Source organism: Pygocentrus nattereri, chromosome 17 (assembly GCF_015220715.1).
Source record: "Pygocentrus nattereri isolate fPygNat1 chromosome 17, fPygNat1.pri, whole genome shotgun sequence".
NCBI classification, from domain to species: domain Eukaryota; kingdom Metazoa; phylum Chordata; class Actinopteri; order Characiformes; family Serrasalmidae; genus Pygocentrus; species Pygocentrus nattereri.
Genome location: NC_051227.1, coordinates 38879822 through 38902321, shown reverse-complemented (window position 1 = coordinate 38902321; position 22500 = coordinate 38879822). Strand labels below are relative to the sequence as shown.

Genomic DNA, 22500 nt, shown 5'->3' with positions numbered 1-22500 from the left:
TTGCAGTTGGGTCCTGGGAGAAGGGTTTTGTTTATGCAGTGTTTCGTCTTGGGCATATGGAGATCTAGCTCACAAAGCTGCTAACTACAATAATGAAGCACATATATAAGCTACTACAGCTACAAACTGCTAAAGTTCACTTTACATTAAAAGGTGGACCACATTGGACTTGGTGTTTGTATTGGTCTAAAGTTGTCTGTGAAAGACCAGCATTGCTCTGAATTCTCTCTGACTGTCTTTTCTTCTCCTTTCCTTTCCAGCGTAATAATCTATTCCCTCAAGTCCACACTACTGGACCCAGAAACATGTCAGCGCTGGCTTCGCCCCGTGGCTCCAAAACTCCAGGACAGCGGCGTGGAACAGCTCCGGCAGGCCAGTGTGGGCGCTCTCAGCGGACCGGCATGGAGCCGCTGGAGAGCCTGCTGGACAAACCTCAGCTAGTGGTGGTAGAGCAGCCCAAAGAGCGCGGCATGAGGTTCCGTTACGAGTGTGAGGGCCGCTCGGCCGGCAGCATCCTGGGAGCCTCCAGCACCGATGTTAATAAGACGCTACCTGCCATTGAGGTGAGTCTGGAAAAATGCCTCAGATGCCAGTGGATGCCAGTCCTGTCCTGGTCCTGGAGGACCCCTGGAGTTTTGATACTCTGACAGTGGTTCTCAAACTGGTCCTTAGGCCCCCTCAGACAGTCCACATGTTTTCTGTATCTCACAACACTTGAAAAGAGCAAAAATGTGGATGGTCTGGAGGGCCTGAGGACTGGTTTGAGAGCTACCGCTCTAACAACGCTCCTGATTTAAAGAATAGTCAGCATTTTTAACCTAATCGCTATCTGTTAAATTTGTAGCACGTGATTATCAGAGACAGTCATTTTGATGCACAATTATACATTCAAATGCAAATGTTGTAACACACCTGGTAAAATGAGAAAATCAACAAAACATGTAAGTTAAAATAATTTAATGCATCTTCTACAGAGAACATATTTATAGAATTTCATACAAATGTGCCATAACGTTTGTACAGGCTACATTTAGTTATTTTTTCACCAATATGTGAAATATGTTCATTCAAATATGTAAAATGTTGTTCTTTGCAGATGACATGTTAATTATGTTCACTTAGAATATCAGCAAAACCTACCGTTTGACCAGGGGCACCTAACATTTTGCATACAACTGTAAGTCCTCAGTGAACAAGTTTTCTGCAACTATTTTAATCATGTCATTGCAACAGATATAAGTTTAAGATATGAGAAGCCCTTGTGGAGTAGAAACAGGTGTTCGATCAGGGAAAACAATGAATTATGCAGAACAGGGGTACGGCCGGACCAGGAGTAGGAGCCGCTGGTGTATAATACAGATATTTGTGTTTGTGTAACATGTGCATGCGGCTCTATCCTTCAGTCATCTGACTTATGAAATCTCAGATCTCATGTGCCCATATTTCATGATTAAGCATCCTGCTTTTATGATTCAAGCTGTTTTGAACATGGCCTAATTGATGCCGTGTCAGCTCTTTGCCAACACATTTATTTCAAGGGACCATATCCTACATTTTTCTACTACTTCTTCTTCCTGAGTTACACTTCTGACATTTCTAAGTCTTTATTTACCAAAAATGGTTAGAATTCACTTTTACATGACGATTTCTCAAAGCTCTGTTCGTCCCTTAGGATTAAACAGGCCGTTTTTGTTGCTGTGCCTGTAAGACTGAATCATTTTTGTTCTGACTGGCTCTCCTGTATTGTGCCTCAAAAAGCATCTCCGGGAGAAACACTCCTTATAATTTCAGCATGAATAGGTTGAGCTAAATAAACAGATATACACGAATGTTAGTTTTCATGACATCACAGAAACATGGACTCCAAAACAAGCTGTTTTTGCAGGACTATATGTACTGGAGCGTATACAGTATGTTTTGAAACTTTAGCAGTGCTTTTATTTCGGAAAAGTGAGAAAATGTGGCAGAAATGTGGCATATATTCATTGCCATGCTAACACAGTTACTTGGAATTTGTGGGGTTGAGTGGGTTCAACACGATACTAAAAGACCCAAGTTTTGACCGAGGCTGTTGTTCCTTGTATGCCGTTGGCGCGATATTGTAACCGTGGCTGGCAAAAAGTGCATGCATTTGAATTTTACAGTTATCATTAGCTTGTGATGAAAACACAGAGTTGTTGAGGCTGTTTCTAGAGCTGGTTCTGGAATGTACCGGCTACTCCAACTTAAAGGGGGTTCCCCTGTTATGGTCTGAGTGAATGGTGTTGCTTCATAAGTGACAGCCAGAGTATAACGAACACTAACGCTCCCACACCAAAGGTGTGGTCTGAAAGAGGGAATTACCATTCAGAAACAAACACACTTCACAGCTGCAATTAGAAACTCGCTGTTTTCCCATATATGGCTCAGAGTGTTATGTCATCCATTTGAATAGTCTTACTTGTGACCAAACCACTTAAACCTCTGTTTTTGTAAATAGCTCCAAGGACCAATCGAAGGGATTAAAAATGTCACTGTGACCGTGTCTCTGGTGACTAAGGACATCCCTTACCGCCCACACCCGCACTGCTTGGTTGGAAAAGACTGCGCGGACGGTATCTGTATCATCTGCATCAACCCCCATACGACTCGACACCACAGGTATGGTCCACAAATATTGCTTATTGCATGATATTTTAGAAATGTTTATACTGCACTCCACACTTCCCTGACTAATACAGCCCTTAGCATTTCTGTTGATGATTAATCACTACGTTGTGAAAAGGCTGTATGAAATATGAATGCAGTATAATGCAGAATTTACCAAGGCTTCAAACAGCAGCATACGTTGAAATGCTATTGTTGCTGTTGTCCCAGTTTTGTCAATTTAGGCATCCAGTGTGTTCGGAGGAAGGAACTGGATGTCTCACTGATGAAGAGGAAGAATAAAAATATTGATCCGTTCAACAGTAAGTCGATCACTTCCACTAGCAGGATGGTAAGAGGAGAGACTTTTGTATCCTAAGAGATTTTGTGACCTGTTTGCTCGTTTCTTTCTCTCTGACAGCCGGGCAGTCAAAAAGCATTGAAGATATTGACATGAACGTGGTGAGGCTATGTTTCCAGTGTGAGCTGGACAGAGAGGATGGGGACAGGATCCATCTCAGTCCTGTGGTGTCTAACCCCATCTACGACAAGAGTAAGACTCAGCAGTGTTGTTGTAAAACCAAACCCGATGCTTAGAATTTTCTCTGATAAGGCAGTAATATTGGTATACTGACGTACTGAGATACGAATTATTTGTGTATCCTGAGCAGAAGCTACTACGACAGCAGAGCTGAAAATTAACAGACTGAATGTTGTCAGGGGTCCCTGTATAGGAAAAACTGAGATCTACATGCTGTGCGACAAAGTGCAAAAAGGTAAGCAAAACACAGACACAATACCAGGAACCACATGAATAAATAACTCGGAGGAAATCAATCTTGATGTTTTGTATTGTGCCAATATGCCAGTTTAAATATAAGCAGCTCTTACTCTTCTGTTAATCTACAGTTGTTATATCGTGGTCTAAGATGAAAGCTACAAGAGAACCTAACAGTTGCATATTTACAAAGTCCAAAACTTACACGATGCATTACGTTTGAGCTACGTTTAAAAAAAACAAGGGATTGCTAGAGTTACATTCAGTGTTTAAAAAGGCAAGGGGCACTAGATTGGTGGGATTTTCAGACAGCACCCCACAACACGGCATTAAGTTGTGAGTTAATGGAAAAGACAGCAGAAGAACCATCATTGCTGCAGCGTTATGAGTGTTACTGTTATAGTCTAATGTATGACTGTTCTGTAGTTTTGTGTTACAAGGCTAATGTAATAAACCAGTCAAGGAAGCTTATAATCCATCAATGGACACTGTGTGACTGACATACTCTGACATGCATTGCTACAAACTATAGTAGCTTCTTGAAACCTGAGCTTTATCTGTAGTCGTGTCTATTTTTATAGATAACAGTGTGTCGTACTGTGTCAGAAATGGCATAACAAAGTGGCATATGTACTTTTTGTAGTCTGAGATCTGAGCAGTGTGGTGCACCAGACTGCCGGGTAGTATGTGACTGTAATATCACAGCACATGGGTGTTTGGTTTGCAGCTGTTTAATTGAGTCGTCAGATTTTCCCTCTTGAAATTTGTTAAAACGAAATTGCTGACGACGTAGGACGTCATTGAAATTTAATCTCTTGCCGTTTGAATATTGCGCTCCTTCAAATTGTGGATTTTATTAGACTTTATTAGACTTTCGGTCCTAGTAAGCAGGGATGTTTAACAGAAGGATGTTAAGATGTTTGTTTGATTTTCGTCTCATTGCTCAATCTGCAAACGTAGACGATATTGAGATCATCTTCAGTTTGGACGACTGGGAGGCCAAGGCGGAATTTGCGCAGACTGACGTTCATCGGCAGATCGCTATTGTCTTCAAGTCGCCGCCGTATCAGGAGCAGGACATTAGTGAGGAAGTGGATGTCAGTGTGTGTCTGCGCCGCATTTCAGACCGCATGTACAGCGACCCAGTCAAGTTCACCTACGTTCCTCGCAACACAGGTCAGTGGCAGCAGTGCAGGGCGGAGCAGCAGCATGGTGCCATTTGAATGATGAAACCTGTGGGTACTTTCTGCTCTGGTTGGGGTGGTTATTAGGCGTAATGATAGAAGCATTGTTCATAACCGATGGGGTTGTATATAAAATCCCCAATTAAACCTGACCTAGAAACAAAAACTACTTTCACTTTTAGGCTGCCTATTTATATCTCATATGGTTTTAAATTCACTTTCACTTAATGAATTTATTATAGAAAGTGTGGAAAACAAATAGCCACTGTTTTAGAAGAGAATAGTGAACAGACCGCACACAACATTTGAGTTTAGTGAAGTATTAGTAAAGGCCTGCTTATCTTGGAGCAACAGTCATGAAGCACTGAAACTGAAAGTGACTAAAAAGAACTGTTTTTCATCACTTCAGTGTGTGATTTAAGGCTCAGCACGGTACTTCTCTACAACTCTTTCTTAGTAACTCTAGTTTAGAAGTGAAACTGCTATATTAAGTCTGAAGCAACAGATCCATTCAAGTGGCCTGTCTGCTCCTACACACTAACTGAAACGGGTAGATTGGGCGTTGAGGCTTCACTTAATCATAGCAACCTTTTTCCCTTATTCTTTCAGTTTTCTTCATCCAGTTAATTGCACTCTTTTTCTGTAAAAGCATCATAAGTGAAAAACAGGTGGGGCGCGTTCTGTCGACTGATCGAAGCAAGGCTTCCTGTGCAGCTTTCGGTTCAGAAACACTGCCAAAAACAATACTTAAGTTACGTGTATATTCAGAGCCTCCCCTGTCTGAAATGAATAACCCACCAGCCGAAAGCTTTGTTAGGTTTCCTGGCCAGTCATATACATGGTTGCAACTTTTAAATGACAGTTATAGACTGTTATTACCGAAGCAGAGAGTGCTGGCTACAGTCTGACTTTCAACTGATTTTATGTTGAAGAGGGTTTTTTTTTTTTTTTTTTTTTTTTTTTTTTTTTTTTTTTTTTGCCTTTCCTGTTTGATCTGCAGATCCATATGAAGTAAACCGCAAGAGGAAAATAAAATCAGACATCAAGTTCAGTGAGGACTGTCGTGTCCTCCCAGGTAGGGGATTTCAGCCATTGATTAAACACACAAATCTGTTTCATTACTATATGATGTTAATATTTTGCTTGGATAAACTGCCCTGTTTTTATGATTACTGTCTGCTTTAGTCTTGATGGGCGCTCAATAAAAATCACCACTTCACAATAAGTTGAGTGATACTTTTTTAAATCCCACAAACGGGGAAACTCCACCTCCGCATTTAACCCATCCGTTGAAGTGAAACACCACATACACACTAGTGAATACACACACACTAGGGGGCAGTGAGCACACTTGCCCGGAGCGGTGGGCAGCCCAATCCACGGTGCCCGGGGAGCAGTTGGGGGTTAGGTGTCTTGCTCAAGGACATCTCAGTTATGGGCAGTCGGCACTGGGGATCGAATCGGCAACCTTCCGGTCACAGGGTCAGTTCCCTGACCTCCAGCCCACGACTGCCCCCAAATACACGATAGGGCTGAACAGTATTTTGCATAGGAAAAAATGCTGCTTACATCACTGCATTGTAAGGCATTTAGAGCAACGGACAGCATTCCCTGAGCAGCTTTTTATATATTTAACCCGTCATCAGTCGTTTACTTAATTTACACACAATTTGTAACTGCAAAACGTACATTCATTAGTAAGATGCTATGAATGTGTTTATTCTGTTTCAATGGTGCACACAAAAGATAGTTGAGTGCTACTAGCTCCCCACTGTGGGCGGAATCATTAGCTTTAACCCTCCGTAAGTGAGCGAGTAAGTTAAAAGCAAGTCTTTTACATACAGAGAGCTTTTGTTTAGTTTAAACAACCTAATTTGGAAGTTTAAATTTAATCCCTGAATGAAGTTTAACTCTGATTTTGAAAATAATAACGCAGGGTTAAATTTAATCTAGATTTACTTTTAAAAGTAATTCAACGTTTAAAATGGCAGTTTAAATGTAACCCTAATTATTTTAAAACTACGTTTAAAGTTTTGTGCAACAGGAGTAATAGATAAACCTTGATTTAGTCCAAGTTTAAGATTAGTCCTTGTTGGTGCAACCCGCCCACAGTGTTGCCCGCCCCTATTTAGAGTGTTTGTTTTGTTGATTAACATGAATAAATAATCAGTAATTGATTTTGGTTTTGATTAAATGTGAATATCCCAAAAATCATATTCTTATGTCATTGCTCTTTCAGGCACGATGGTGAACAAACCGGCTTCATCTCACCAGTTTGATCCATTCTGTTTTCCCACCTTGGACTGTGGCATTCCGTTGGCAACTCCTGCCCAGGAAGAGAGCCAGCCTTTAGTGGCTCCGATACTAGAGGACAACTCTTATGTAGAAGATGATCTCAAACAAGAGGATGGCTGTGTGAGTTTGGATCTGGACACCATGAGCAACATCTTCCTTAGCATTAGTGAGTGCCTTGGTCATCAAAATGTTCTCCAGCTTTTAAATAACCAGGATCCCAACTCCAACTTCATGTTTGATGGTACAGATCCAAACTTCAGCTCAACCAGCCAGCCTCCAATGAACATGACCTCCTACTACGACGCGCATTTCAACCAGATGGTAAGCGCGGGCCAGAGCCACAGCTTAGATCCCGACTCCCTGCCGCAAGACTTGCTGGGCATTTCCTTAAGTCAAGTAAAGACTGAAAGCGAAGAAAACTCTTAAACGTCCTCTGTCGTTGCTTAGAAGAAGAGGCAACCTTCATTTTTCTATTGTGGACCCTACGACACTGTGTTCCTATATATTTTGATCCATGCCAGATACCATACGCTGTCCTGTGAAGGGCTCTCAAAATGAACATGGACCAGGAAGGGGCAGATCTGTATGGCCAAACTGAGACAACAAGTGATGGCTGTGTGTTTTCATGGAGAATGTGTCCCCTCAGGGCCAGGCCAAGGCCTTTCTCCAGTTATTTTGGAGTGTGAGAGGAAACAGTGGATTCTGAGCTTGGTACCCATCAGAAAAAAGGCAGGATTCCCGCTGTGGTGATGTAGAACGTGCTTGCTGCAGATTATATGGGAGAAGCATGTAGCCATTTGGTAATCATGCACTAAAGAAAGGGAAAATGACAGTTGCTGCTCAAAATAAACTAGGAGATTCATTGGCTAATTGTAAAGGCTTCATCACATTCTCAGTAACCAGTCTGTCAGAATTTAGTTCATTCATCTACTTAACCTGGTCGACAGTTGTAAATATTCTCCATCACATACATACATCTATTTCGAATCTGTTTCATGTTAACATTTCTGTTGGAACCGCTTTTTATTAAAAAAATGTCAAGTAGTAGCATTAAATATGCATTTTAAAGCATGTAGAGCTTACTTATGTACTTGACTACATGAAGTAAACTTCGAGCAGCAGAGGTGGGTAGAGCAGTCTATCCTCACACTGAAGTAAAAGTACCTTGTGAGAAAACAAGTAGAAGAATAGGTTAAAAACTAAAGTGTTCAGTAATTTAATTTGCAGAGCTCCAGGCTTTTACCGTTCCTATCTGATGCATAAAATAAAATGATACAACTCCATCGAGGGAGTTGTGAGCAGTCTCCGATTTAACTTAACAAAATTAAACCGCAAAAAAAGATTAGTAACTAGATGTTAAGGATTAAAATGTAACTGAGTAGAAGGTAGATTCCTTTCTTCCTGTGCGTACTTGAGTGGTAGTGAAAGTATAGTATTATCAATTTAAAAATACTCAGGAAAGTACAAATCCATCATAAGTTTACTTGAGTATAAGTAACCGAGTAAATGTAACTAGTTACTACCCACCTCTGTCTCGTGATTCGAGCCCTGGCATCTATCTAATGTGTACATTTTGAAATGGAGACGTGGCAGATTAAACCGTGAAGACCTTCATTGCTTTACTTAAGTATGTCAATATGCTTGTCGAATATGCTTTTGTAAACGAGTGAGATGAACGCTTTCTCCTGCATTGGATAAATGTAAACATCTGCTTCTGTGTGCGTCTTATTAAAAGCTTGGTTTGAAACCTTTCGTTTTGAATCTGAATGACATTTACATATTGGCTTATGCTAAATTTGGGGTAGGCCTGCAGTTGTGAAATCTCATTATCTGGTATTTAGATCTTGTGATTTTGACTGCATTTAGGTTTGTAAATGACTCAGTGAATTTTGTGGGAGTTGACAGCTTTGGCTTTTGTGAGTTTTTCCCACCCACAGATTCTTGACAACTTGAGGCTGAAAAACAAGCAACTTCCTCATTGCGTAATTTATTTGTCTTCAGCTTTATTTGGACATCAGTGGCTCTATTAATGGAAAAGAATAGTATTTTCACCAACTAGCCGCTTAACCACACACCAGGAGAACTGGTTCGGTTTAGGCACGAGTTTCAAAGAAGGAACATTTTCTCGGGTTTCTTAAAAACAACACAACTAGTTCTTTATTTTGTCAGTATATATTCTGTCTTTTGTCACACGCAATGTTTGATACGTGTGTACTCGTATTGATAAAAGGGAGCTTGCTTCAGATTTTGCTCCTTTACGTGTGTATACGTCTTACATGTATACTTCACATGAAAATGGTATTAAAATATGTGATGAGAGTCACGTGGATGGGGAAACATCAGTCATGCGTCCAAGGTTGAATGCCCTTCCCCTTTTCTCTGCATTCTTATGGGTGGATGGAAAGATTATTGTGGCTACAATTTGACTTCATGGTTTGATGGGTAAAAACAAAGAAGAGGGCTTTCTTGAGCTTGTGAGTTTACCTTGGGTAACAAAGTTTAACAGTATCAATGCTAAATATTTACCCAGCTCATTTACTGCAGCAGCTCCATTCCACATTTAAACGTTTTAAGGGCAGTTAATACTGTGGTTCAGAGAAAAATCTGGTCCTCAATAAACAAAATTAAATTCAAACATACATATATATATATATGTGTGGACAGTTTGATTTACTTGGAGTTATATTGTGTTGTTTAAGTGTTCCCTTTATTTTTTTGAGCAGTGTATACATACATATATATATATATAGATAGAGAGATAGAGAGAGATAGAGAGATAGAGAGATATAGATATATATATATATATAGAGATAGATAGATATAGATATATATATATATATATAGAGAGAGATAGATAGATAGATAGATAGATAGATAGATAGAGATAGGTAGATATAGATATATATATATAGAGATAGATAGATATAGATATATATATATAGAGATAGATAGATATAGATATATATATAGAGATAGATAGATAGATAGATAGATAGATAGATAGATAGATATATATAGATGTTGATTAAAATGTAACTGAGCAGAAAGCAGATTCCTTTCTTTGCACATATATATATATATATATATATATATATATATATATATATACACACTTGAGTGGTAGTGAAAGTATAGTATTACCAATTACAAATACTCAGGAAAATACAAATCCATCATAAGTTTACTTGAGTATAAGTAACTGAGTAAATGTAACTAGTTACTAGGCGCTGAAGTTGTATTTTAGGCTGCCTATTTTGTGTTTACCCCTATATGGTCATGTTTGTCCACCTGTCTTACGGGGTGGCTGGGTGTCTGGTACCTGCGCAACGAATAAACTTCACTCCTACAGACAACAGACTGGGTTCCCTGGTATCGAGAGGGTTTGGATTGTTTCAGTGTTCTGTTGGCGCCATAGTGCATAGAAGTTTGACTACTTGTGACAATTTTAGCTTTTAAATCAACATTTAAATCTTGTAAAACACATTCAAGTAAACTATTTTTCCTTTCTTTGTTGTAATTTTCAAGAAATCATTCAATAAATACCTTGACTTAGAGCTTAACTTTGAATATAATTGAACAAGCTCGGGTACCCTGATAGCTGCCTGCAAAACTGCCTTTATACAGCATGTCCCTGATTTTAGAAGTCCTTAATCAACAAGATAAAATGTTTTGAATAGTCTGTATAGATAAAAACCATCAAAAAGTCAGATGGATATTTGAAAACTGTTTCTTAGGTGGCTTAAGTTGCTAAGAAGCCGTTTAAGGTTCACTGGCTTACTGTCTTAAACCCCAATCATTTGACTAATATCTTAATCCTCTGGGGCAGTCGTGGGCTAGAGGTTAGGGATCTGGCCCTGTGACCGGAAGGTTGCTGGTTCGATCCCCAGTGCCGACGGTCCATGACTGACGTGTCCTTGAGCAAGACACCTAACTCCCAACTGCTCCCCGGGTGCCGTGGATTGGGCTACCCACCGCTCCGGGCAAGTGTGCTCACTGCCCCCTAGTGTGTCTATTCACTAGTGTGTATGTGGTGTTTCACTTCACAGATGGGTTAAATGTGGAGGTGGAATTTCCTGGTTGTGGGATTAAAAACAGTATCAATTAACAAAATATTCCATTTTACTTGCACTAGCAGTGACATTGGACTAAACACCACTTTCATAATTGTCCATAATAACTCCATAATTCCGTTAATCCTAAGCAGTGGAAGCTTAGCTTTAGCTACTAGACAAGAGGTGCATTGAATGTTCTAGGCTTGCAGGGATGAGGAACTGCAACACTGCACTGTGTTAAATCTGATTCTGCGTCAGTCAGTTTGAAAATCTTTAACATTTTGAACCAGTTCCACCAGCAATGTGGAAAAGCAAAGACATTCACAGACTATGTCTTATGTGGTTGGTGTAGTGTAGTGGGCAACACCTCGGCCTTCCGGGGTTCAATCCCCTGCCTACCAATAAGAGTCCTTGGGCAAGACTCCTAACACTACGGCCCAATCCCGTTTCACCCCCTGCCCCACACCTCTTAGCCCTTAGCCCTGTTTTGTGCGTTCATGTCTAGGGGTAGGGTGTCCCAATTTTTGTTGAGATAGAGGGGTGAGTTGTTAGGGCTACATGGCTATCCAAGTGGAGTTTTTTTTTCAGAGGAATGTTATGAGGAAAAAAAGGAAAAATCAGCAATGCAATTACACGAGCAACCAAAAAAACAAAGGTATTTTCTGTGTTAAAAAATTATGATAAACTAAGATACTACAGTGGTTAATGTATTATTGTCGTTTTCTTCGTAACAAGCATAACATGGTTACTGCGCTTCTTGTGCGCATAAAAGCACGAACCATACCGCGGAACTTGTTTACGTCACGTGTCGACGCGGGGAGTTCTGGGATTCTGAGTGCTTATCGTGTATTCGCTGTACCACAGGCGTTGTCGTCTAGTGTGCGGGTCCGCACCACAAACCAACACGAAACCCTGTTAAAATTCAGTTAAAGGCGGGTGTTACGTGTGTGTTGGGATTTTAAGCCCAACAGAAGCGGGACACCGCCAGATTTAAGGGTCGGGCTCCGGTGTGCAGTGCGCATGCTCAGAGCCTTCCTGGGAATGTTTGACTTTCCGAGTTCAGCTTTCGTCAGGAAAACCTCCTCGGCTCTGACACGACACTTGGCCCAGAGCCAGAGGGAAACTCCGCCGTTATGTCAGCCGCTTTCCTGATGTGCTTGGCCAGCTGTAGAAGACAGACAGACAGACAGACAGACAGCCAGCCTTCATCTTCTCTGGAAATTCCCGGAGCGCTAAACAGCCTGGGGTCAAATTGATCCTAAAGGACAGGGAAGCGTACAAAACGTGTACAGGGCCTTGACAACATATCATGTTAGTCTCATGTGCACCCATGTGTCCATCTTTCCGCATGAAGCCAAACAATGGTCACTCATTTGTTCAGAGACGTTAATCATTGAATGACCTCCAAGGTAACAGGAGGGTTACCTGCATCTTAAACACTCCAGCAGACTAGAAGCTTTATGTAGGGGTTGAAAAGGTGTCGAGAAATTAAAGACGGCTTCTGCCAGTTTTTCACTGTTTCTGCGTGATTCAGCCAATAAGCTGTAACATCACTTAAAGTGGTTTGATAGGAATAACATGTCTGAATCCTATCACCACCCCTGTGAGCAACTCCGACCTCAATGGACAGTTTTATATCAAGCCACTCCAAAGGACTTCGCTTACATCAGTCATTTTATTATGCAGAGGCTCCAGTGGATTCCTCTTTAAGTCAAAAGTTAAGTTACTGCATCAAAGTCTGACAAAAAAAAGGGAAAGCATGGAGACAAAAATCTACTTTTAAACATATTTAAGTATGATAGTAAAATGGAAATGTTATAACAGGTAAAAAGTCAGGACTTCTTACTTTCCATTAAGCAACCAGCCTGCTTTCTGTGGAACTAAATCTGGAGGTTGGTACTAATCCACACCACATGAACACAAAGGATGGGAACTGGACTGATGAGAGAAAAACAGAAAATCCTCCTGGCCTTTGAGATTTGAATGTCCTAATGTAAAGGCCTAAATGTAAAGAGTGAAAGGCATGTTTAAAAGTAAAGCTACAAGTATTCAGCTTTAATACTATTCAAGTACAAATCTTCCAAAAATGATGCTCAAGTACAATAATAATGCACCATTACACAAGCATTTTCCACCACTTCCATTATAACACAAGAAAGAACGTGTGGTAGACGTGTCCGTTGTAGTGTTTGGATCAATAACAGGCCCAGGATGACAAAGCAGCTTTACTCAGCTGTGACGTCATACATAGAAATCCCTGCCATCTGCTGGAGTGAAGGAGAACAGAGAGAGAAACACCTAAGCAGTAATCGCTGGTCACAAAGTGTGTCCATGTGACTGAAATCGCACAAACAAAAAGAATATTTCATCTGACGAATCTGAGGATGATTTTATTGTGTGAGCAGTTGTTAAGATATTTACAGAAAAGTGGTGAACTGTAACTGCCATCAATACAAAAGTAAAAGGCGAAGACAAATAAATACAATTTTATTTATACGGTCAAAAGGATGTTACTGCAGGGATCCTATCGTCAGTCTTTCTCTCCCACAATCTGGGGCTCTGACAGTTTCTGTATGGCAAGCTCTTTCACAAGTTTGTCCACGCAGCTCTTGTACAGCGGCTCAGGGTCCTGGGACAGAATGAAAGAAAAGACAGGCTGAGTAAAGGATGTGTTTCGTGGGATCTGCGCTGGACGCCACGTCTGTATATGTTCATCATTCATTAGGTAAAGCCTTGGACCGGGTTTCACATCATTAAATGTACCACGTCTATTTTTTCCACTCCAGGCACGTTCATGAGAAGTGGAAAAACTCCAAAAGGAAACGTAAGGTCTGCTTTCTATGTGGGTTTCAACATTTAGTAAAACAATTTCACAAGGCATTAAAAAAAAAAAAAAAAAAAAAAATCACACTAGTCATGAGCAGAGGAGAGTAAGTTTCCTGTTTCTAAAGAAAAAAACAAAACAAAAAAAACTTAGTGGTGAGCAAGCTGTCAGCATATTCAGCTGGCTAGTGTATGTGCACCCTATTGTTCTAGCAGTAGATGCAATGCCCTCCTCTATTACTCAACGCTGATAAACTTGTATGGTAAAGCAATTCTGTCACATTCTTCTCTCAGTTCTGCTCACAGTCATTTCAATTACTGATGTGTTGTTCGCAAACCAGTCAGCTCTTTGGGCCATCTCTTTTAAATGAGCTCAGAGAGCTGATGTTTTGGGTAGATATCATAAAGGCTATAGCTGACCTCCCTCTGAATCTCCTTGGAGCACAAGCTCCCCTCTAAACCCCCCAAATCTACTGCTTGTTGTGCCAGTCTCTGGTTTTGTTCTTGCTGTTTTTCATGTAAATCTTATCCACGTTTCCAGGCATGCCCCATTAGTTCTTCTGATTCTTGACACTTATCTGCCTTTGCTGGATGATGACTGGCTGATGGATTTGCCTGCGTTTTGCCCATCTGCCTATCTTGATACCACAGAAATCAATCCAGTTAGGGCTACTGATGAGTTACAGACATAATGGTATTTTTATCTTATTAAAAATGAAAGGAGGGATAATATAACCAAAAAAACTGTCGTTACTACAGACTGGAGTCGAAAGAGAGAGGAGAGCTGAGCTGGCTGATCTGACTCACTGGAATGTTGTCCGTTATTAAGTTGAATAAAAGGTGGAGGAACAAATGAGTCTGCTTCCCTCGTATTAACATAGCTCTATTGTTCGGCTCTGCAAAACCACAAAAACACGTTTATAAGCGTAGTCTATTATCCAGGAGGGCCTCTGAGCCGGTCAACTCATCGTTTCACTTGATAATGTTGGGCGGGTGAGGTGAAACTTTATCTTATTGGGTAATAGTTTTTTCTTGGGACATGGACACAGGGAATTATAGTAAACTGGGAATTATAAAAATTTCCATGGACACAGGGAATTATAGTAAACTGAGTCGTAAACTGAGTCGTCCCGCCGCTCACACGTGGTCACTCAGGTTTGTGGACGGTGGAGCGGAGGGATGCCAGACTGTCTCAGAGTGCTGCCGTGTCTGTGTGTCCTTCTGGTTCTCTCCTGTTAGTTAAGCTGTCAGTCAGATCTGCCGGAGTCGTTAGCCACACTCTGGGAATATTCACATTCCCTGTTTTACGTATAAACAGACAGAATAAAACTAATTCCCTCTCCCTGCTTTCTTTCCGAGTATACAACCGCCTACAAGTCCGGCCGGACACTGAAGGACGACTGACTGTCGAGCCCTCCTGCTGCCCACTTCAGACCAGCTGCCCACGCCCCAGCTACCACCACCTGCCCTGGACTAGCTGCCCACCCTACACTGATGTTCTCATAGACTCCTGGCTATTCCTACTACTGCTATTAATATTAGTAGTATAATAACTCTGTAGGTAGTCTGACCAGAGGAGGACGGGTCCCCCCTGGTGAGCCTGGTTCCTCCCAAGGTTTCTTCCTCAGCTCTGAGGGAGGTTCTCCTCGCCACCGTTGCCCCTGGTTGCCCACTGGGGATTTTTTACATTCTTGTTAAAACTTTGTCTTTTCTGGAATTCTGCGAAGCTGCTTTGTGACAACATCTGTTGTAAAAAGCGCCACAAATAAACTTGATTTGATTAGATTATTTGATTTGGGCTGCTGGTGCACGTGGATGTAATCAAAACAGGGAAAAAAAGATTGTCTTTTAAATGATGTGGTATGACGAATCATGCTTCACCCGAGACATGAACAAAGTACAACAGTCAATTCTGGTTTACTGTATGCAATGAAGAGTGGAAGAGTGGAAGGCAGGCACTTTGGGAATATAATCCTATTTCATATTTCTGTGTTCAGAAGATTCATTTCTCCATGTTTTACATACAGCAAGGCAGTCAGTCATAGGGCAACACAGTTCATGAAGATATGAACTGCATACTCACTTTAACAGTACTGCAATTTACTGCACTTTACTGTTTAATATTTGGTTGCAGTTTTCAACGTCCAATTAATTAACCTCATTAATTAAATAAATAAATTACACATTTACGTTTTCTGTACTTTGTTGTTGGTGCAGATACTGGGACAGTATAACCTCTTAGAGACCTGATGTTTACAGATGTTGGCCTTGTTTAGATTCCCAGAGTGCAAAGTCTCTGCTTAAACAAGTCCCCATGCTAAAGAACTGTGTATAATATCACCTTATGCTCCAGACGTCTCTGCTTCTCCACAGCCTCTTCCAGACTCAGTCCTACCCACTCCGCCTCCTCAGCTGGAATCTCAAACTGCTGCTTTGCCGCAATGCGGAAGCCAAGAAGAGAAAGGACAGATACAAAGCAAAGCATTTAAAATCCAACCATTTCTCACACTCAAAATAAATGATACAACAAGTACTTTTACCAACCAGAAAGCCTCAGAATTCATGACTTCAGTGTACCTTATACTTGTTGTAGATCTTCTCCCTTTGATTGGGATCATCTGGGTAGAGCTCTGTGTCTTTCCGTGCTAGCCGGAGAAGCATTGCACGTTTTAGGTCCATCCCAAATTTGGAGTTTAAATCCTGCTTTGGTGTCTGAGCAAACAGGAAAATACAGAAAAAATTCAGCAATTCGGCAAAAAAATACATTTATTAACCTGACAGACCTTTTTGATTGTTCCTCGGATTAGCTTTCTATATCACTATATTAGAGCTGCACACTACCTTCAGAATATAGAAGTCAAAGCCATAAGCAGCATCAATGAGATCCAGCGCACGAGCTGTGACTGTGACGGTGAACCTTTGGTCGAGGATTTCACTGTACAGCTCTTTCTTGAAGAGTTGAGGCTTCCAGATCTTCTTCACCTTAGCAGAGAGCTACAAATAAACAGTATTTAGCTTCATTCCTGGACATACCTATAGAAAATGCTGATGTTTTAGGGAAATGTATGGATGTCGCCAGGTTCATTCTTCCATATGTTAAAGCAGAAATGTCATGCAAGGCCTTAACACTATACTACCACACCTAATTCAACCAGTCAAAAAAAATGTTTTTCATAAAGCAAATTAAGTGTCAATCACAATCAGTGCACTGATGTGACTCTCTGTCTTGAGGAAGCCAATCCTGCAATTTAACCTCAAAACCATAATACGCCTTTTACAACAGCTCACCTTGTCATTATTGGTGTATCTGTATCCGGTTATCCAGCCCTCTCCACCCCAAAGGCCGTCCTGGGACTCTGGTGGGTAATAAATGGGGATGGGGATGTCCTGCACCCGCTCCCGCTGGCCTGTTTTGGGGTTAACCCTGTATTTTACCCCTAGAGGTTTCCAGTGCACAGGGGTAGGAGGGGTGGTGTCCTGCTGAGCTCGGAGATAGTGCTGCGGCAGACGAGCGTAGATGCCCTTCTTTAACTTCATGGCTTCCCATAGTCGTGGAGGATACTTATGTAAAGGCATCTTCTCTCAGTTGGTGGTCAAAACCCTGATAAAGAAAGCAGTTTAGATGAGTCGGAAGGTTTCCTTGTTAATGACGTGTAACGAGTCTTTCCTATTTGATCTGTAGCTAGTTTCAGGTTGCTGCTGTGTAGAACTTCACCAGAGATGGGAACGTATAAGGTGCCAGTCCATCAGTGTCCTCTCACTACAATACCCAACATGCATTAAGCCAATATGTCGTACAACATCTGGGAATACGACCCGTAGATCCGACTGCTAACACACCCACTGATGTAGAGGGTAGAAAACCTATAGCTATGTCTTATTTCTGGATTAACTAACTAATTCCAACCACCTGTTGTCATCTGTCCACCCCATAGTGCTTGAAGTAATTCAAAAGTGCCTCTCACCTTCAAGATACGTCACCAGAAACGGGGGGGGGGTTCTAGTTTTAAAAGTGAAAAATCTCACTCTTAAGATAACCAAGAGTTAAAACAAACACGTTCAGAACAGAACTTGAGGAGTTCAAAAGACTGTGCCAAATGAAATTGGGCAGCCAGAACATCTGGGCAGCCAGAACATCTGGGCAACTTAACTGATGCACCTAAGGTTCGGATGAGTATTTGAACCAAACCTCATGTCCTCCAGCAGAAGGAACTCAAACAGCTCTCCTGTCTTCACACAAGACTTCGCAAGACTGTCGCGGTCTGTAAACACCTTGTGTTGCAGCTACACGGCGCAGCACGGCCGACTGAAGGGGCTGTTCCCCGACAGAGGCGCTGCGGTTAGACCCACTAACAAACACGTACCTGAAGAAACGTGGACGAGGTTTATCCGGAGCGCGGTCCGGCCCGCTTATTCCCGTCAAACAGCCGAACTCGCCCCACGGTCCGCTCACATGCCAGCCAAGGACACACACAAGTCCCCTACCGATGACGTTGAGGTAGAAGGACTGTTGTGATTGGCTGTGTAAAACGCCTGAAACGGCTATTGGCGATCATCATGGCAAAGGCGTCTCGACGCGTTTCAGCCGAGTACTTTGTCCGTGGAAGTGTTTCACCCCACGCGCGACCGTCTGCGCGTCGTTTAGCCAATACAGCCGCGCCACTGTGAGAAAAGCCAGCTTCCTATCCGAACTGTCCCGTTCCACCTTAAATAGCGCAGCAGCCGCATTCTGAGAGGTCGGAACGTGAGTGCTGCGCCATTTAAGGGGTGCAAACGCGATGCATCTCCTCTGCCTCTAAAAGTGAGTCCTTACGATTCCCGTCCGCCCGAAAGGTGGAATTGAACCACTCTGCCGCTAAGCAGCTACAGGTTTGAAGCCTGCACCCCGGACCACCGAGGTTCATCCGGGCAACTGGAACCGCTCCAGTAGGAAATATATAAACCTGGTCATTCTAATAGAGTTTATGTTCATGGTTGGCAGATAAGCTCTTTGTTTTTCTTCACCATATATTATATGACGCAATGTAAAGCTCGTGTTATGGTACATTTAGCTATTTTTTTTTTTTACAAAGAGACCAACAGGCGTGGTGACAAACAGGAATCAGAAAGCAGCGTCGCAAGGCATTATAGGGCATTGAATACTAATGAGCTCTGTGGCGCAGTGAGTTTGGGCAGTGAGGGGAAGGTTTGATGATCTGGTAGCTTCGTTTCTGAGAGACCAGTAATGAAACTCCCTCCCTGCTCATAACCTACATTACATACACAATACACAATTATTGCAAAGGAATGCAAAATCATTGCGAGAGCATACAATATTACTATTGCGAGAGCATACAGTATTATCATTGTGAGTGCATACAGTATTATCATTGTGAGAGCATAGAGTATTATCATTGTGAGAGCATAGAGTATTATCATTGTGAGAGCATACAGTATTATCATTGTGAGAGCATACAGTATTATTATTGTGAGAGCATACAGTATTATCATTGTGAGAGCATACAGTATTATTATTGCGAGAGCATAGAGTATTATCATTGTGAGAGCATACAGTATTATCATTGTGAGAGCATACAGTATTATTATTGTGAGAGCATACAGTATTATTATTGTCAATGTCAATTTTATTTCTAGAGCACATTTAAAACAAAGTTAATGAAAGTGCTTTACAAGTTTAAAATTAAGCAATAAATCCAAAAGTCAATAAAATAACAAGAATAAAACATAATATAAAGCAACAAATACAATAAATAGAATACATAAAAATGAGACCAGAGACAGAGACAAAGAACCTGAAAGCTCAGACTGAACTTGAATTAAAAGCTAAGGTAAATAGAGAGGATTTTAAGGAGGATTTAAAAGACTGTGTAGACTCTGAAGTACGGATATGAAGTGACAGTTTATTCCAGAGTCTAGGGGCAATAACTGCGAAGGCCCGATCCCCTTTGTGTTTAAGCCAAGATTTCGACTGCTCCAGCAACATCTGACCAGATGATGTCAGTGATCTATAAGGCTTATATGGTTTGAGCAGCTTAACAAGGTAGCTGGGTGCCTTGTCATTTAAGACTTTGAAAGTTAGTAAAAGGATCTTAAAATCAATACGATCATTATCTATCATTGCGAGAGCATACAGTATTATCATTGTGAGGCAACGCAAAACTATTGCAAAAGAATGCAACACCATTACGATTTTATAGTCATCACAGCCCCTTAGGGTCTCCCTACAATGCAGAGAGAGGAGAGGGAAATCTGAGTGTGCTGCACTGGGTCGGTATGACCAACAGGTCAAAACCAGCTCTAAACAAAGTGACCGCTGGGCCCTGATTGGTGCTCTGGCTTTGCGCTTCTTTCGTTTTGACATGTTACGTTTTTATACACACAGAAACCAAAAGGAACGACAGATTTCTCAAAATGTAGGAGGAAAAAGTCGGATATTAGACTCTGAAATGTAGTGGAGTGAAAGGAAAAAGTCGCCCAGAACGGAGAAACTTCAGTACAGATACACCAAAAATACTAAAGTACAGAAACTAATTATATTTACTCAGTTACTGCCCACCACTGCTGATCAGGGGCGGGGCTTCAGGGGGGGCTGGGAGGACGGCACTCCCCGGGCCCGGGTCTAGAAGGGGCCCGGATGGGAGAGAGGATAAGATTTGAAGTAGCCGGGCCTCTATCACAGCCGAAGAGAGCTGGAGAAGGCGGACCCTCTCCTGATTGTATCCAGATGAGCACGGTATACGTACAAAGGCACAGCCCACCTCACACCACCCATCATTCAAGTCTTACACGGGGCTTTTAAAGGGTGCCACAGTCAGGACTGAGTCATGGTTTCTAAAAACTTCACAAGACCGACTGACTTTAGTGATGCAGTGGGTGTAAAATACTGAATAAAATCTTGTTCTGCACGACCGGCTTCATTTTCACTCTTACATTTAACTTTATGACACGCAAAGTTTCAAGTGGATCACCGATATTTGGATCGCCGATAAGCGAAGCTTGTAAGCCCCGCTGTTGCAGGCATGTGTATGTTGTAAAACGATGTTATGATGAGCTTTATTAAATAATAAAGGGTATAAATGGCCCGGTCATTTGCCCCGGCCCCGGCCCGGCTCTGATTTGTTCCACTAGTGCTGCTGATCTGTCAGAAACGAAGCTACCAGATCATTATAGTATCACTCCATCCTCTGGAACTGCTGCTCAAACCAGTGTTTATTCTAGCATATTTTCTCCTGCCGTATTACCCCACCTGTCTGACTGTCACCTCACTGACCCCTTTGTGTGTGTGTGTGTGTGTGTGTGTGTGTGTGTGTGTGTGTGTGTGTGTGTGTGTGAGAGTGAGTATGAATGCAGGTTGTTATTTTACTTTATTTGATCTTATTCCCTGTGTGTGAGTGTCTGTCTGGTGCTGTGCTCTGTGAGCTCCTGTAACCAAAACCAAATTCCTCGTATGCGCAGCAGACCTGGCCAATAAAGCTTGATTCTGGTTCTGGTTCTGATTCTGATCAAACCTTCCCCTCACTGCCCAAACTCACTGCGCCACAGCGAGCCGACCCAGAGCTCATTTGTATTCAATGCCCTATAATGCCTTGCGGCGCTGCTTTCTTATTCCTGTTTGTCACCACGCCTGTTGTTCTCTTTGTAAAAATATCTAAATGTACCATAACACGAGCTTTACATTGCGTCATATAATATATGGTGAAGAAAAACAAAGAGTTTATCTGCCAACCATGAACATAAACTCTATTAGAATGACCAGGTTTATATGTTTTCTGCTGGAGAAGCTTCAATTGCCCGGATGACCCTCGGTGGTCCGGGGTGCAGGCTTCAAACCTGTAGCTGCTTAGCGGCAGAGTGGTTCAATTCCACCTTTCGGGCGGACGGGAAAGGCCTGAAGTGCGTGATCCGCTCAGGTGACGCTCTCCACGCTTTAATAGGGCGCTTTTACCGCGACTCCTACCGTTAAGGACTCGAAGTACCTCAGCCTGTGAGATTAGCGCTGGGGTTGTTGGCTCTCTTTTAGCCTGTCCACTCGCTGACCAGCCTAGTTCTAGGTAAGACTGTAAAAGCTGCCAGACCCTCCAGTTTCAACAAGGAACGGTTCTCACTTCATCAGTCCACTCGGCGTTCCACGCGAGTGCAGCGCTACAGTCAGAGACGATCATTAACAGCCAGACGTGGACGAAGTACACAAACCATGTACTTGAGTTAAAGTCGAGACCCCCAAGGTAAAATATCACTCCAGTAAAAGTGGAAGTTCCTCCTTTAGACCTCCACTTGAGTAAAAGTACTAATGTATTTCCCTTCAAATGTACTTAAGTATAAAGTAAAAGTACTAAAAGAGGAATTCTGGCTCTGATGTCCTGTTATCATTTTTATAATCAGACTGGCTTCATGAACTCATTTCAGGTGAAAGTCCTCCAGCGTCTCTCTTGGTAAACCAGTCTTTTTATAGAAGGTCATTAATTAGTGACGCTGACGTCTATTAAAATGATCAGAAGCACAAAACACTGAAGGTAAACAGTTTCCATCAGGGAGAACCGAGTGGCTCTGAAATCACTTTTTACACACAAGCAAAGTTTCAGTTTCAGATTTATTTACAACTTAGTTCCAAGTTGAAGTTGAATAAAAACTGGCTTTAAACTCAGGATCACAGATGAGCTCCTTTACTATGTTGATCTGTAGGCGTCTGTTCATAAACATAAACCAGCCCAAACTCATTTACTATAAAATGAAATGGTGTTTG

General features: G+C 41.8%; 2 protein-coding genes and 2 non-coding genes across 8 annotated transcripts in view; 2 read left to right on the top strand and 2 right to left on the bottom strand.

Annotated features, from left to right (window-relative positions):
* relb (v-rel avian reticuloendotheliosis viral oncogene homolog B) overlaps positions 1 to 8634 on the top strand; it is a 13538-nt gene extending 4904 nt beyond the window's left edge. For 4 of the 5 annotated variants that reach the window (XM_037546735.1, XM_017724514.2, XM_017724516.2 and 1 more), the window contains 8 exons: positions 261 to 563; positions 2480 to 2640; positions 2857 to 2948; positions 3047 to 3178; positions 3297 to 3401; positions 4364 to 4579; positions 5588 to 5662; positions 6827 to 8634. In XM_037546735.1, coding sequence (XP_037402632.1) covers positions 306 to 563; positions 2480 to 2640; positions 2857 to 2948; positions 3047 to 3178; positions 3297 to 3401; positions 4364 to 4579; positions 5588 to 5662; positions 6827 to 7308 — 1521 coding nt within the window. In that variant the 5' untranslated portion in view covers positions 261 to 305 and the 3' untranslated portion in view covers positions 7309 to 8634. The remainder of the gene's footprint in view (positions 1 to 260; positions 564 to 2479; positions 2641 to 2856; positions 2949 to 3046; positions 3179 to 3296; positions 3402 to 4363; positions 4580 to 5587; positions 5663 to 6826) is intronic. The other variant, XM_017724515.2, reaches the window with a different exon arrangement.
* Positions 8635 to 13297: 4663 nt separating this feature from the next.
* Positions 13298 to 18580, bottom strand: mrpl28 (mitochondrial ribosomal protein L28). The gene is made up of 6 exons (XM_017724513.2): positions 18122 to 18580; positions 17046 to 17358; positions 16599 to 16751; positions 16335 to 16469; positions 16099 to 16185; positions 13298 to 13563 (listed from the first exon to the last, which is right to left on the bottom strand). Exons 2-6 carry the CDS (start codon positions 17331 to 17333, stop codon positions 13465 to 13467), a joined length of 762 nt encoding a protein of 253 aa, XP_017580002.1. The 5' UTR covers positions 17334 to 17358; positions 18122 to 18580; the 3' UTR covers positions 13298 to 13464.
* trnastop-uca lies at positions 18581 to 18667 on the bottom strand. Its single transcript has one exon. It is a non-coding gene; the product is annotated as a tRNA-Sec (tRNA).
* A 2879-nt stretch (positions 18668 to 21546) lies between these two features.
* On the top strand, positions 21547 to 21633 carry trnastop-uca. Its single transcript has one exon. It is a non-coding gene; the product is annotated as a tRNA-Sec (tRNA).
* Positions 21634 to 22500: the final 867 nt, after the last annotated feature.